The sequence below is a fragment of the Colletotrichum spaethianum genome, assembly GCF_022836535.1.
Source record: "Colletotrichum spaethianum MAFF 239500 DNA, contig75, whole genome shotgun sequence".
Classification (NCBI taxonomy): Eukaryota; Fungi; Ascomycota; class Sordariomycetes; order Glomerellales; family Glomerellaceae; genus Colletotrichum; species Colletotrichum spaethianum.
The window spans coordinates 39,021-49,446 of record NW_026054845.1 but is presented as its reverse complement, the minus strand read 5'-3'; the positions used below and the strand labels follow the sequence as shown (position 1 = coordinate 49,446).

The following is a 10,426-nucleotide window of genomic DNA, read 5'->3' as shown; positions in this document are numbered from 1 at the left end:
GGAGTTTCTGTTCTGCGTTCCTCTCTCTCGCATTCCTTACCGCCCTTGCCTCCACCCGCCTTGTTCCTGGTTGCTTTGGAGGTCTTTTTTTGGTTCCTTTCAATCTGGTTGTCCTGCCCCCGTGAACAAAAACAGAAAGGGAACAGGGAGAAAAAAGAAACGGCAGAAAGAAGGTGCAGGAACACTCGGAAAGGATGGAGCAAAAAGCGACAGCCCCAGCATCTTGGCAAGAAATCCCGTACAGCAAGGTTACCAGCCAAAGAAAACAGTTGCAGTTCCATCTTCTGCGTGGGAATTCTCTGCCATGGCGGGACTCGGGATGCTGCACTAATACTGGACTACCAGGATTGCCGCACACCACCCACAGTCCCACTTACACACCCTCCGCGCTCGCTCTTACACCTCTCAACTCACTCCATGTACACGGTTGCTGCACTCCATTCCATCCCACATTTTACATATCACCTCCCTCGTGCCCGGCTGCGCTTGAATTCTGATGTTCGCTCCGATCTTCTCTTCTGTCTCCTACTTCTTGGCAACCGTGTACTTGGGCATCCCCGTAACATAAACCTACCTACCCTCGATCCTGTCTGTCATCGGTCTGAACTCCTGCAAGGACGATTTCCCCTTCTCATGCTCTGATCTCCTACGATCCAGCACTCTTCATCTGGGAGCCTAGTCGCCCGTGTCCGTCCGCTGGCATATCTCTTATACGCCTGCAGCCGTCTCACCTCATCCTTCTCTCACCACCTGCGCCTTAACGATACCCACGACCGAGTCGTCGACTTTTTTCTTGAGTGTGCCACACGAACGAACGGATTAGCCTGGACCCTTTTGTTTTCAGTCATTCCAGTTCCAGTGATACCCCGTCTAGTTTATCTTTGCTCCACGACCTCCACGACCTCAGGTTCCTGTCATCAAAAGCCGTGCTTTGGAACTCCTGCACTTGCTTCTTGCCTTACGCCTGCTACCTTCAGTCTCGACGGCGTCTTGGCATTGCGAGACCTCCCAAAATAACAGCAGCCTCCCTATCTGGCTCTCGGATCGACATAGTTACAGTCTTTTTGCTGCCGACGGACCGATTCCGACTACGGTCCTCTCACAAATCAACTGAAGTGTCACATCAACACATCGCAGTCATGCGCTTCAGTCTCGCTCTCCCCGTTGCCCTGCTGGGCCTCACTACCACTGTTGCCGCGGCGCCTTCTCAAGTGCCCAGAGACAACAGCCAGGAGGCATCACCAGCTCTGGTCGAGCGCGAAGACCCCTCTCTAGCCCCTAGAAACGACACCCCGGATTCACCAGCAGATCTGGTTAAGCGCGAAGACACAAAGTACTTCCACGAGCCCTGCTGCGGCGAAGAGCTGGGACACTACGACATCCGCTACTTCAAGGAAACCGTGGGCTACGACGACCACCGTGTCGTCCTGCGCAACCTCATCCGTTCCTACTTGACCATAACCAAGAAGCTCAAGGTCGAGACATGGCTCGCCCACGGCACCCTGCTGGGTTGGTGGTGGAACGGCAAGATCATGCCGTGGGACTACGACCTCGACGTCCAGGTGTCGACGGCGACTCTGTACTGGATGGGTCAGACCCTCAACCGCACCGAGCACGACTTCGACTGGACCGACAAGGATGGCAACACTAGGACGGAACGCTACCTCCTCGACGTCAACCCCCACGGCACCGACAAGGACCGCGGCGACGGCCAGAACATCATCGACGCCCGCTGGATCAACATGGCCAACGGCGCCTTCATCGACATCACCGGCCTCGCCGAGCGCGACCCCTCCGGCATGCCGGGTGTCTGGAGCTGCAAAAACTACCACCGCTACCGCACCACCGACCTTTTCCCCATGCGCGAGACCGAGTTCGAGGGCGTCCCCGCCACCATCCCCTACAGCTTCGAGCACATTCTGGCGGCGGAGTACGGCAGCAAGAGCCTGGTGACCACCGAGTGGCTTGGGTAAGTCAAAAAATGTTGCGTTGTGGCTCATGCTCCTTTTAAGCTTGGTTATTAGGAGGGGGATCGAATTTGGCCTTGAATTTCATGACTAACACGAGACGCAGACACAAATGGGAGCCCGAGCAGAAGGAATGGATCAAGGTGCCGCAATCCAACGACCAAAAGACGCAGCACTAGATGGGGTGTTCATGATCTGGTCTGATTGCAGATGGCGTTATTGGAATTCGGTTCAGGATGAACGATAGCTTTGGGTTACGGCAGTTCCCGGCAAAAGGAATCGCAACATATTGGGCGGCAACATTTTGCGTCGCCGCACGCTTGCATGCATTGGCGGCGTTTCGGGATACGGCATGGCATTACATCTAGGAGTTGTACGGTCAGGGATTTTCCCACACAGGAACGACACTCGGACGAGGTCGCACACCTTTGCCTTTTCATAGCATTCATCAACAAGACGGAGTATTGTGTAGGATCAATAGCATCACCCAGTGGGTAGGCTCGTATATCGTTGGTCATCGCATGGATGAAAAAGACGTTGAAGAAACCACATTACCAATTTATATGTGCACCAACACTTCATGGTAAAAAATACATGAAGCCATGCGTCATGAATGAGTTGATTGAATAATCCTGGCGTCTGAGGCCAATTCGTATCTCGTGTCTATACCAACGCCGCGCAATGCTAAATGAAGAGAGTTCATCAAAACAAACCAAAAAACCACAAATTCAACCCGTCTCGGAAGACATTAGACTCACGACGGTGGGCCAGAGTCGGGCTTCCCGCCATCCCGCCTCTCCATGTTCATCCTCTTGACCCTCTCCTCCGCAGCCTTGGCCAGGATCTCCCGTCGGCTGAGGCCCTTGGTGTCAGCAGCGTTGCCGCCAACAACAAAGTCGCCCCCTTCCCAGCCGCCGTGGTCCTCGAACTCGTCCTCTTCGTCGGCCCCAGGCGCGTAGTACGACGACTGCTGCCCCACGGTGTGCCCGCCGTGCTTCCAGTCCGCGGCGTCGACCTCGCGCTCGATCTGGTGGCAGAGGTCCCAAAAGTTCCTGTCGTGGGGGCCATGGACGTTGTGCGCCAGCTCGTGGCACAATGTCTTGCGGATGGTCTTGTAGTCCCTGTACCCGTCGTGCGCGTCCGTCCTCAGCCTCAGCTCAATGACCTCGCCGCCGTTGCGGTTCAGTCCGAGCAGCCTCGTCGTGCCCTCGTGGCTGGACTGCGTGTTGGACAGGGGCTCCATCTCCGTCAGCAGGCCGACGCTGAACTTGTGCTTGCGCATCGACGCGCGGATGCCCGGGTCCTCCTTGAGCTTCTCAAGGAGGGCGAGGGACCGCTCCGGGTGCGGCAGCCCCGCGAGCGGCCGCACCGAGAGAAACGTGTATGTGCTGTCGGCCTGCGCGCGGCCCTGGTCGCGGCGTCGGGAGGGCCGGTTCTGCCGCCGCGCGGCGCTGCGCGCGGCGTTGCGTTTCGCGGCGAACTCGGACGCGGCTTGCAGCGAGGCGACTTCCTTCGCCTCGACGCCCATGAGCATGATTTTCTTGTCCTGCAACGTGGTGAGGGACATGTCCGGGTCCTTGAAGGGTGGCTTCAAGAGGCCGAGCTTCGGGACGATGAATTTCTGGTTCGAGGGCGGGATGGAGAGGGCGTCTTCGACGTCTTCGGAGAGGTGAGTGATTGTGCCATCGGAAGGGAATTTGAAGGTGTGCGGCGTGTTGCGGTGGGTGAGGGTGATAGTGATTGTCTCGTCGGAGGAGTCGTAGTCGGACTCGACGACGTGTGGTTCGGCCATGGTGGGGGTGTTGTTGGTGTGCTAGTCGTGATGCCAAAGGTATTACTTGAATTCTGCGTTGCAAATGTGAGCCGAAATGTATGTACAGGGTTGCGGAGGCTCGTTGAGCGATCGCCCGTTCGTGGGGTTATATACGGTGGCGGGTGGCCGTCGTGGAATGCGCAGGAATCGGACTGAGTGAGGCGCAGATGGCCGCTCGTGATGGCGATTTCCGAGGGTTTGTCAGTGCAGGCAGCTTTGTAATACGTCACAGCTGGGCCACCTGGAAGTGCCGGCCTCCGACGGCCTCGGCGCCTGGACTTTAGGAAGTGGGTCCGAGACTTCCGCGTCGATGCTTCGGGGATTCCGCCCAGATTACCTCAGCAGAAGGCTGGTTACCCGGATGGAGACGACCCGTGCTCATTTCGTTCCTGGCGGCTAAGGCAGCTACCCGCTGTGGAGCCTCCTGCGAATGCAGGCCTGTCTCAAACATACCTAGGTGCTGCCTTACCTAAGGCAGGCAGCGTCTTAGGTAAGGCGAAAGCAGACGCAAGCAACCTGGAACAAAGTGCTGAGCTGGCCTGGTCAGTGTGGCTTGAGTGGTCGGTTCCAGCTTCCAATGAGCTTGCAATCGCGTTCGTGTCCTTTCGACCTTCTGGAATCCGAGCAAGAAGAAAAAACAGCTGCCAGCTTTGCCGGACGCAGTTGAAGCTCACCACCTCCCTGGCAATAGATCAATTCCTCGTCGCCATCACGACACGACACGACGCAACATCACTCGCAACACCACCTCCTGCAAAAAGTGCACTTTCGCTAGACTACGACGACTCCAAATCCCAGCTGTCACTGGCAGCTAGAAGCTCCATTCGATCTGAAGCTGCCCACTTCCCCATCGCCAATTCGCGATCCATCGCTTCCACGCCGCAACAGCTAAACCGCAACGATGCTCAACCTCTTTCGCATTGCTGGTACGTACCCAACATAGACATTGCGCTCTCCCGCGATGCTTGCCTCGTCCGCTAATGAGATGGCCTTGCAGGGGACTTGTCCCACCTTGCCAGTATTGGCATCCTCCTCCATAAGATGGTGCAACTGAATGTGAGCTTTGCGACGCCTACGATATCGTCACCCGATCGCCTCATCTAATTCGTCTACAGAGCTGCTCAGGTATCTCGTTCAAGTCGCAAGCCCTCTACTTCCTGGTCTACATTACCAGATACCTTGGTACGACGAACCAACACTGCATCCCTTCCGCTTAAAGCTCACAGCCTCTTGCCAGACCTCTTCTCGACCTCGAGTCTCTGGAACCTCATGTTCAAGATCCTCTTCATCACCTCCCAAGGCTACATCGTCTACTTGATGACGACCGCCTACAAGCCGACCAACGACCCCAACCAGGACACTTTCCGTGTCCAGTACCTTCTCGGCGGAGCTGCAGTCCTGGCCATCCTCTTCCCATACTACTACACCTTCTGGGAGATCCTCTGGCCTTCTCCATTTGGCTCGAGGCCGTCGCCATCCTGCCCCAGCTCTTCATGCTCCAGCGCACCGGCGAGGCCGAGACCATCACCACCCACTACCTTTTCGCCCTGGGCATCTACCGTGCCCTCTATATCCCCAACTGGATCTACCGCTACTTCACCGAGGTCAACCACAAGGTTGACTGGATCGCCATCACTGCCGGTATCGTCCAGACGGTTCTCTACAGTGACTTCTTCTGGATCTACTACACCAAGGTGATGAAGGGCAAGAAGTTCAAGCTGCCTGTTTAAAGCGCTTCTTCTCGCAAAGTTTCGTGTGGCCCTGACCAGGCAAGTTCCGCCGGGTCGCGGGCGTCACGCAACAGGTGTCATGGATGTTGTAGCAAAAAGCTACGAGCCGGTGCCAAAGTCAACGGCGGACCATGACCTTGCTCTATTTTTCTTTTTCGTCCAGTCTCTCATCTCAACAAACATTGAGATTTCTCAGGCACACACACCCCACAACAAAATGTTGGCCGCAGTTTGGCAGGGTACGGGATATCCTCCGTCAGGATGGATGCATGACTGGCGTTGGGAGATATGGTTGGTTTTGCATGGGCGGCGTGTCAGCCAGCCAGTAACGCACGGGCATCGGTTGAACTGCTGATATGAAAGTGCGCTCAGATCCATACGATTGAGAATGAGAAAGAAAGAAGATCGGGAACACCCGCTGGTATATAGACGGTCAATGTGAAGCAAACGTTCCCTAAACTCGTTCGACTTGTTTCCCCCCACCCATCCAAACTTTGGTGCGCGCGCCAACCGTCCGGCGGCAATTGCGTGCGATGACTCGCTGCTTGCGGTTACATCGCCGGCTTCCGAAATCTTGTCCTGAATTCTGGGACGCGAACGAAGGGCCAGTTCCCTGCGGAGCCTACTGGTTTTTCGTTCTCTTTGCCCAAAATGGGAGGAGAGGCGGACCCTGACGAACACATCTTCTGAGACGATCGTTTAGTGGACGATTCAGAAGTAAGAATACTTTTGTCCCGAGTTCTTTTTGGTTCTCCCCCCGGCTACCCCAATCTCAACCTTCTCCAGGGATATGCGACACCAAGAGCGTGATGATCGACTCTGTTCGAGACGATCTCCCAGTTGAAGTTCCCCTCCCTATGCGTGCCCATGCAGAGCCTCGCCAGGTCGGGGGGCCCAAATCAACTTTGGCTTTTGAGACAATACCAAGCTCGGAACGCAGCCGAGAGTCGACGCCGCAGGTGCAATAAGAGCCGCCCATCGACAGGCATTAAGTCGCCTGCCTATTCTGTCAACGGTGCTGTTTCCGAATCGCCTTATGAAACCCCATACGCATTACATCACCCAAGCTCTGGGCGCCTGGCCGAATTAAAAGATGGGACGGTGCTGCGCTAATTCGATCTATCAGGGCTCCCGTTATCGTTACGACGAGCCCCGTTCTGGCCCCGTCGCCGGGCGCCCAGTGAAGCCGAAAGCATTGACGAGATGCAATATTGGCAAGGGGGCGAACGGTTACTGGGTACCAGTAAAGTCCTCGAGCCGGTCGAGGGCCGTGGGGCCCCTCATTCGGTAGTCACGGGCGAGGCAGTTCATAACGGGGGCGACGGCCGCCGACGGGGCCGCCTCGAGACTGTCTTCCTTTGATTTGGTCTTTGTTTTCCTTTTCTTACTCGTTTCGTCTTGACTGTTGAAGGTTGATTTGAGGTGGCCCGTTGTTGCACATAGGAATAACATGTTTTCGAAAAAGAGGTGGCACATATAATACGACCAACATGAAATCATGGTGAAGGCTTGCCTCCCACAACTATTACTGTTTTCTGTTTTGTACTGTTTCTTATTGGCGGCGGCGGCGGCGGATGAAGGAAAGGGACGATGGGCGAGAATGGCGGACGGGGGCGACGGCAGGTCACCGGCGGAGCATCAGCGGAAGAGGGCAGGTCACAAAGCGTTTGACGGTATCTTGGGCGAACGGGCACAGCCACCAACGGCGTCGACGAACAGCAAGAAGCCGGCCCCTCTCGAAGAACGTGTTGTGTTGGCAGTGCCTACACCGCCGGCCCTCTTCGGGGTTCCGTCTTGGATGCTCGACAAGACCTCAGCAACCCGCAGGATGCCATCAACTCGATTTCGCGTTCAGCCCAGCAGGCCATCGCGTCGGCGTCTCAGTCAGCCCAGCAAGCTATCCAGCAGGCAAGCGACCAAGTGAGACAGGCCCAGGACCAAGTGAGGCAAGCCACCGATGCGGCCAACCGGGCGACTTCATCGGCCAACAACGCCGTGAACCAGGCTCAGGCGAGCGCTCGACAGGGCATCGCCGACGCCCAGAACGCGGCGAGTGCGAGTGCTAGTCGGCAGATTGCGGCGAACCTGGCCTCGGTTACGTCAAGCGCATCGACGCAGCTAGCTTCTCAGATTGCGAGTATACAATCCAGTGCTAGCTCCAGCGCGGCGAATGCCATTGCTTCTGCAACGTCGTCGGCCAGCGCGGCTGTGCAAAGCGCACAGCAGGAGGCTCAGTCTGCGAGGGTACGTCTCCCGATGTCTCGGTATGGGCGGCCATCTAACTAATCCATATTACAGAACGACGCAAAGCTACAGGTGCAACAAGCACAAGGCGCCGCAGTATCGGTCACGCAGGCCGCCCTCGCTGTCGTGGGAGCCATCATCGGCTCGTCCCTCCTCACGATCCTGGCCTTCTACCTCTTCACGCGTTACCGCCGCAACAAACGCAAAGAGCAGACGGGACGGGGCCTCCGCCGCGAGATCAGCTTACCCAAGCAGGACTCACTCGTGGTCACCAACGGGCTGAACGCGAGCAACGGTTACCCCCAGGACGTCAAGCATCCCATATCGCCGACGCGGCCGGACACTGCGCTCACAACAGCGTCTGGCGTGATGGGGTATGCTATGAGCGACTTTGGCGGCGGGGCACCAAACTTCTCGCGCGCAACGACGTTTGTGAGCAACACGCCGCCGCAAACGAGTGGCACGGGGACGTTGCAGAGGGAACCGTCGGTGACACGGAAACCGATACCAGTACCGCCGTCGCCCAGGAAGTCGCCGGCCTTTACTCTATTCCCACCAAAGTCAAGGGATCCCCCTCCGGGAATTGGTGGGTTGCCATCCAACCCAGCCCCTTCGAGGGAGCGTTCGTCCTCGGTGTACTCGTCGGCGTCGGCGGCGGCGGCGGTGGCACCACCGGCAACCACGGCGCTTGCGAACGAGAAGTTGGACAGGGTTGACGAGGAGACGGACGAGTTTGGGGAGGGGAGCAAAAACTGGCTGAGGCGGACGCAGACTGTGAGCCCGTTTGGTGACCTCGCGGACAGCCCTACGGGGAGATGGACACCAACTGGCCGTTCATCGGGTCAGGCTCGCCTCCGCGTGCGAGGTGAAGGTGGAAGTGGACCATCCAGTGGGTTGGTTTGGGGGCCTCGAAACAACGGAAACGCCTAATGCGCCTACACATTACATTCATTATAATCTGTCCTTTAATTACTCTAGGGCCATGATGCCCGAACATATTATTTTCACTTTATCCCCAACATAATACACACACATACACATAGGTAGTATTCTTACAATCGAAGTTCATGCGCACACCAACGCCGTGCGATGTTGCTTTTCTCCTCTCCGCGGGGCGTTGTCTTGAGTCTGTGTGAGAAGGAAGGGGTGAAGAAAGCGTGTTGGAACCAAAGGCTTGGCGGAGGAGAGTTTGGTCTCAAATTCGCGGCCGCCTCCACAGACCACTGCTGCTGCTGCTGCTTACATGCTGCCGAATGTCGTGCCCGTTGTGACACGGCACTTGGAGACTTTGACTTGGGTCACCGGCGAATTTACTGATTTTGCCCGACTCCCAGAGGCAGCAGTGTTTGGAAGAGGAGGAGGCAGACGAGGCTGCCGGGCCCGAGATAGCGGGCGAATCTGTGTCTATGCGACATTGTTAGAGAACCATGTTCTCGTTCCCTCAGCGATGTGTTTGATCGACGGCCAGCGTATGGTTCATGATGGGTTGACAGGCAGGGCCCATGACTCTCTCCCTCCTAGGCCATGTATGAGTTGGCTTTCCTTCCCTCTGACACTCCAACGTTCCGTCATTCCTTTTTTTTGTTTTTGTGGGGGGGGGGATGGGGAAATTGCGTTCAAGTGCATGGCCGACGTACCTCGGTGCCTAGAAGCCTCTGACGAACTATTGGGGGCTCCGAGACGAAGTTTTCGATCAAAGTCAATCGAGATGCCCAGGATGGACGGCAGGGCGGCGTCAATCTGCACGGACTCGAGCTCACGGCGTATCCGGTCAACCTCTGCGTCGCTCTCGTCGCGGACGTCTTCTTGACGGCAGTCCTGGTCCAGTGTTGTGCGACACTGGGCTGCTGACTGGAGGCGGATGACGGCGATCTGCTGCTGGAGCTGCTGGGCCAGGTGCCGGTCCAGCTGGCTCGGCGAGGCCGAGGGTGTCACCGAGATGGCGCCTCGGCGACGGGGACGTCTGCTGTGCGTGGGCTCCGGCGGCGCGGAGAAGGAGCACGGAAGGTCGTGGCGGGTGAGGAACATTCCGTCTGGGACGGGTTGCGCCCACAGGCCCGCCGAAGAGGGAAATGCGGATGGATGTGGTGGTGACCAGAGCCATTTGAAATGAGGGGCGTCGCTGGGGCGGCTCCTCTTGAGGGGGCTCTCGTCGACTTGTCCTTCAGGCTCTGCCGAGCGTTTTCTTCGCAGGCCTATCTCGGCCATGGTGTTTCATTGGGCTCCAGAGGAGGGAAGCGTCTTTGTTCGCCGGTGGTCGATGGCTTGACGACGCATCAAGCCGAGGGTCGCGGCTTTTTCGATTTAGAATCGTTTCCGCAAAGGTTCACTGAACCGACTAAACGGAGACTGGGCTTCAAGAATGGTTCCGGCCGGGGTAGGATTGTCATGTTGAAGTGAAGAGACACATCAGGTGAAGTCAGTGAAGACGTGTCTCAGTGACGGTTCGTGCGCTGGCGGGGTAAAACTCGACTGTGCGCCGCCTGGCGCGAGCTTCCCTCCCCCTCCGGATCTAGCTAAATTCCTCCTGGGGAACAAAGATCTACCATGTTCGGGTATCGTGGTTGTCGCGGCTGATCATCCCAGCTTCTGTTGCGATGACGGTTTCAGTTGCTCTGCCAAGGCTTTGAGGCTCACCAAGTGACGAGACTGTAGCGGCCGGTGACCCTTTG

General features: G+C 57.1%; 6 protein-coding genes across 6 annotated transcripts; 3 read left to right on the top strand and 3 right to left on the bottom strand.

The window, feature by feature from the left end:
• Positions 1 to 1,139: 1,139 nt before the first annotated feature.
• Positions 1,140 to 2,146, top strand: ColSpa_12825 (protein MNN4; the record flags this gene model as incomplete). Its single annotated transcript, XM_049279037.1, has 2 exons — positions 1,140 to 1,969; positions 2,074 to 2,146. The coding sequence occupies 2 exons, from the start codon at positions 1,140 to 1,142 to the stop codon at positions 2,144 to 2,146; spliced, it is 903 nt and encodes a 300-aa protein (XP_049134994.1).
• A 575-nt stretch (positions 2,147 to 2,721) lies between these two features.
• ColSpa_12824 (ubiquitin carboxyl-terminal hydrolase 1) lies at positions 2,722 to 3,759 on the bottom strand (the record flags this gene model as incomplete). The annotated part of the gene is made up of 1 exon (XM_049279036.1): positions 2,722 to 3,759. One exon carries the CDS (start codon positions 3,757 to 3,759, stop codon positions 2,722 to 2,724), a length of 1,038 nt encoding a protein of 345 aa, XP_049134993.1.
• Positions 3,760 to 4,681: 922 nt separating this feature from the next.
• On the top strand, positions 4,682 to 5,510 carry ColSpa_12823 (ER lumen protein-retaining receptor; the record flags this gene model as incomplete). The annotated part of the gene is made up of 5 exons (XM_049279035.1): positions 4,682 to 4,706; positions 4,778 to 4,836; positions 4,896 to 4,962; positions 5,018 to 5,153; positions 5,177 to 5,510. The coding sequence occupies 5 exons, from the start codon at positions 4,682 to 4,684 to the stop codon at positions 5,508 to 5,510; spliced, it is 621 nt and encodes a 206-aa protein (XP_049134992.1).
• A 1,230-nt stretch (positions 5,511 to 6,740) lies between these two features.
• On the bottom strand, positions 6,741 to 6,962 carry ColSpa_12822 (uncharacterized protein; the record flags this gene model as incomplete). Its single annotated transcript, XM_049279034.1, has 1 exon — positions 6,741 to 6,962. The coding sequence occupies one exon, from the start codon at positions 6,960 to 6,962 to the stop codon at positions 6,741 to 6,743; it is 222 nt and encodes a 73-aa protein (XP_049134991.1).
• Positions 6,963 to 7,110: 148 nt separating this feature from the next.
• ColSpa_12821 (uncharacterized protein) lies at positions 7,111 to 8,684 on the top strand (the record flags this gene model as incomplete). The annotated part of the gene is made up of 3 exons (XM_049279033.1): positions 7,111 to 7,183; positions 7,207 to 7,754; positions 7,809 to 8,684. 3 exons carry the CDS (start codon positions 7,111 to 7,113, stop codon positions 8,682 to 8,684), a joined length of 1,497 nt encoding a protein of 498 aa, XP_049134990.1.
• A 686-nt stretch (positions 8,685 to 9,370) lies between these two features.
• ColSpa_12820 (uncharacterized protein) lies at positions 9,371 to 9,962 on the bottom strand (the record flags this gene model as incomplete). Its single annotated transcript, XM_049279032.1, is given in 2 exon segments — positions 9,371 to 9,417; positions 9,437 to 9,962. 2 exon segments carry the CDS (start codon positions 9,960 to 9,962, stop codon positions 9,371 to 9,373), a joined length of 573 nt encoding a protein of 190 aa, XP_049134989.1.
• Positions 9,963 to 10,426: the final 464 nt, after the last annotated feature.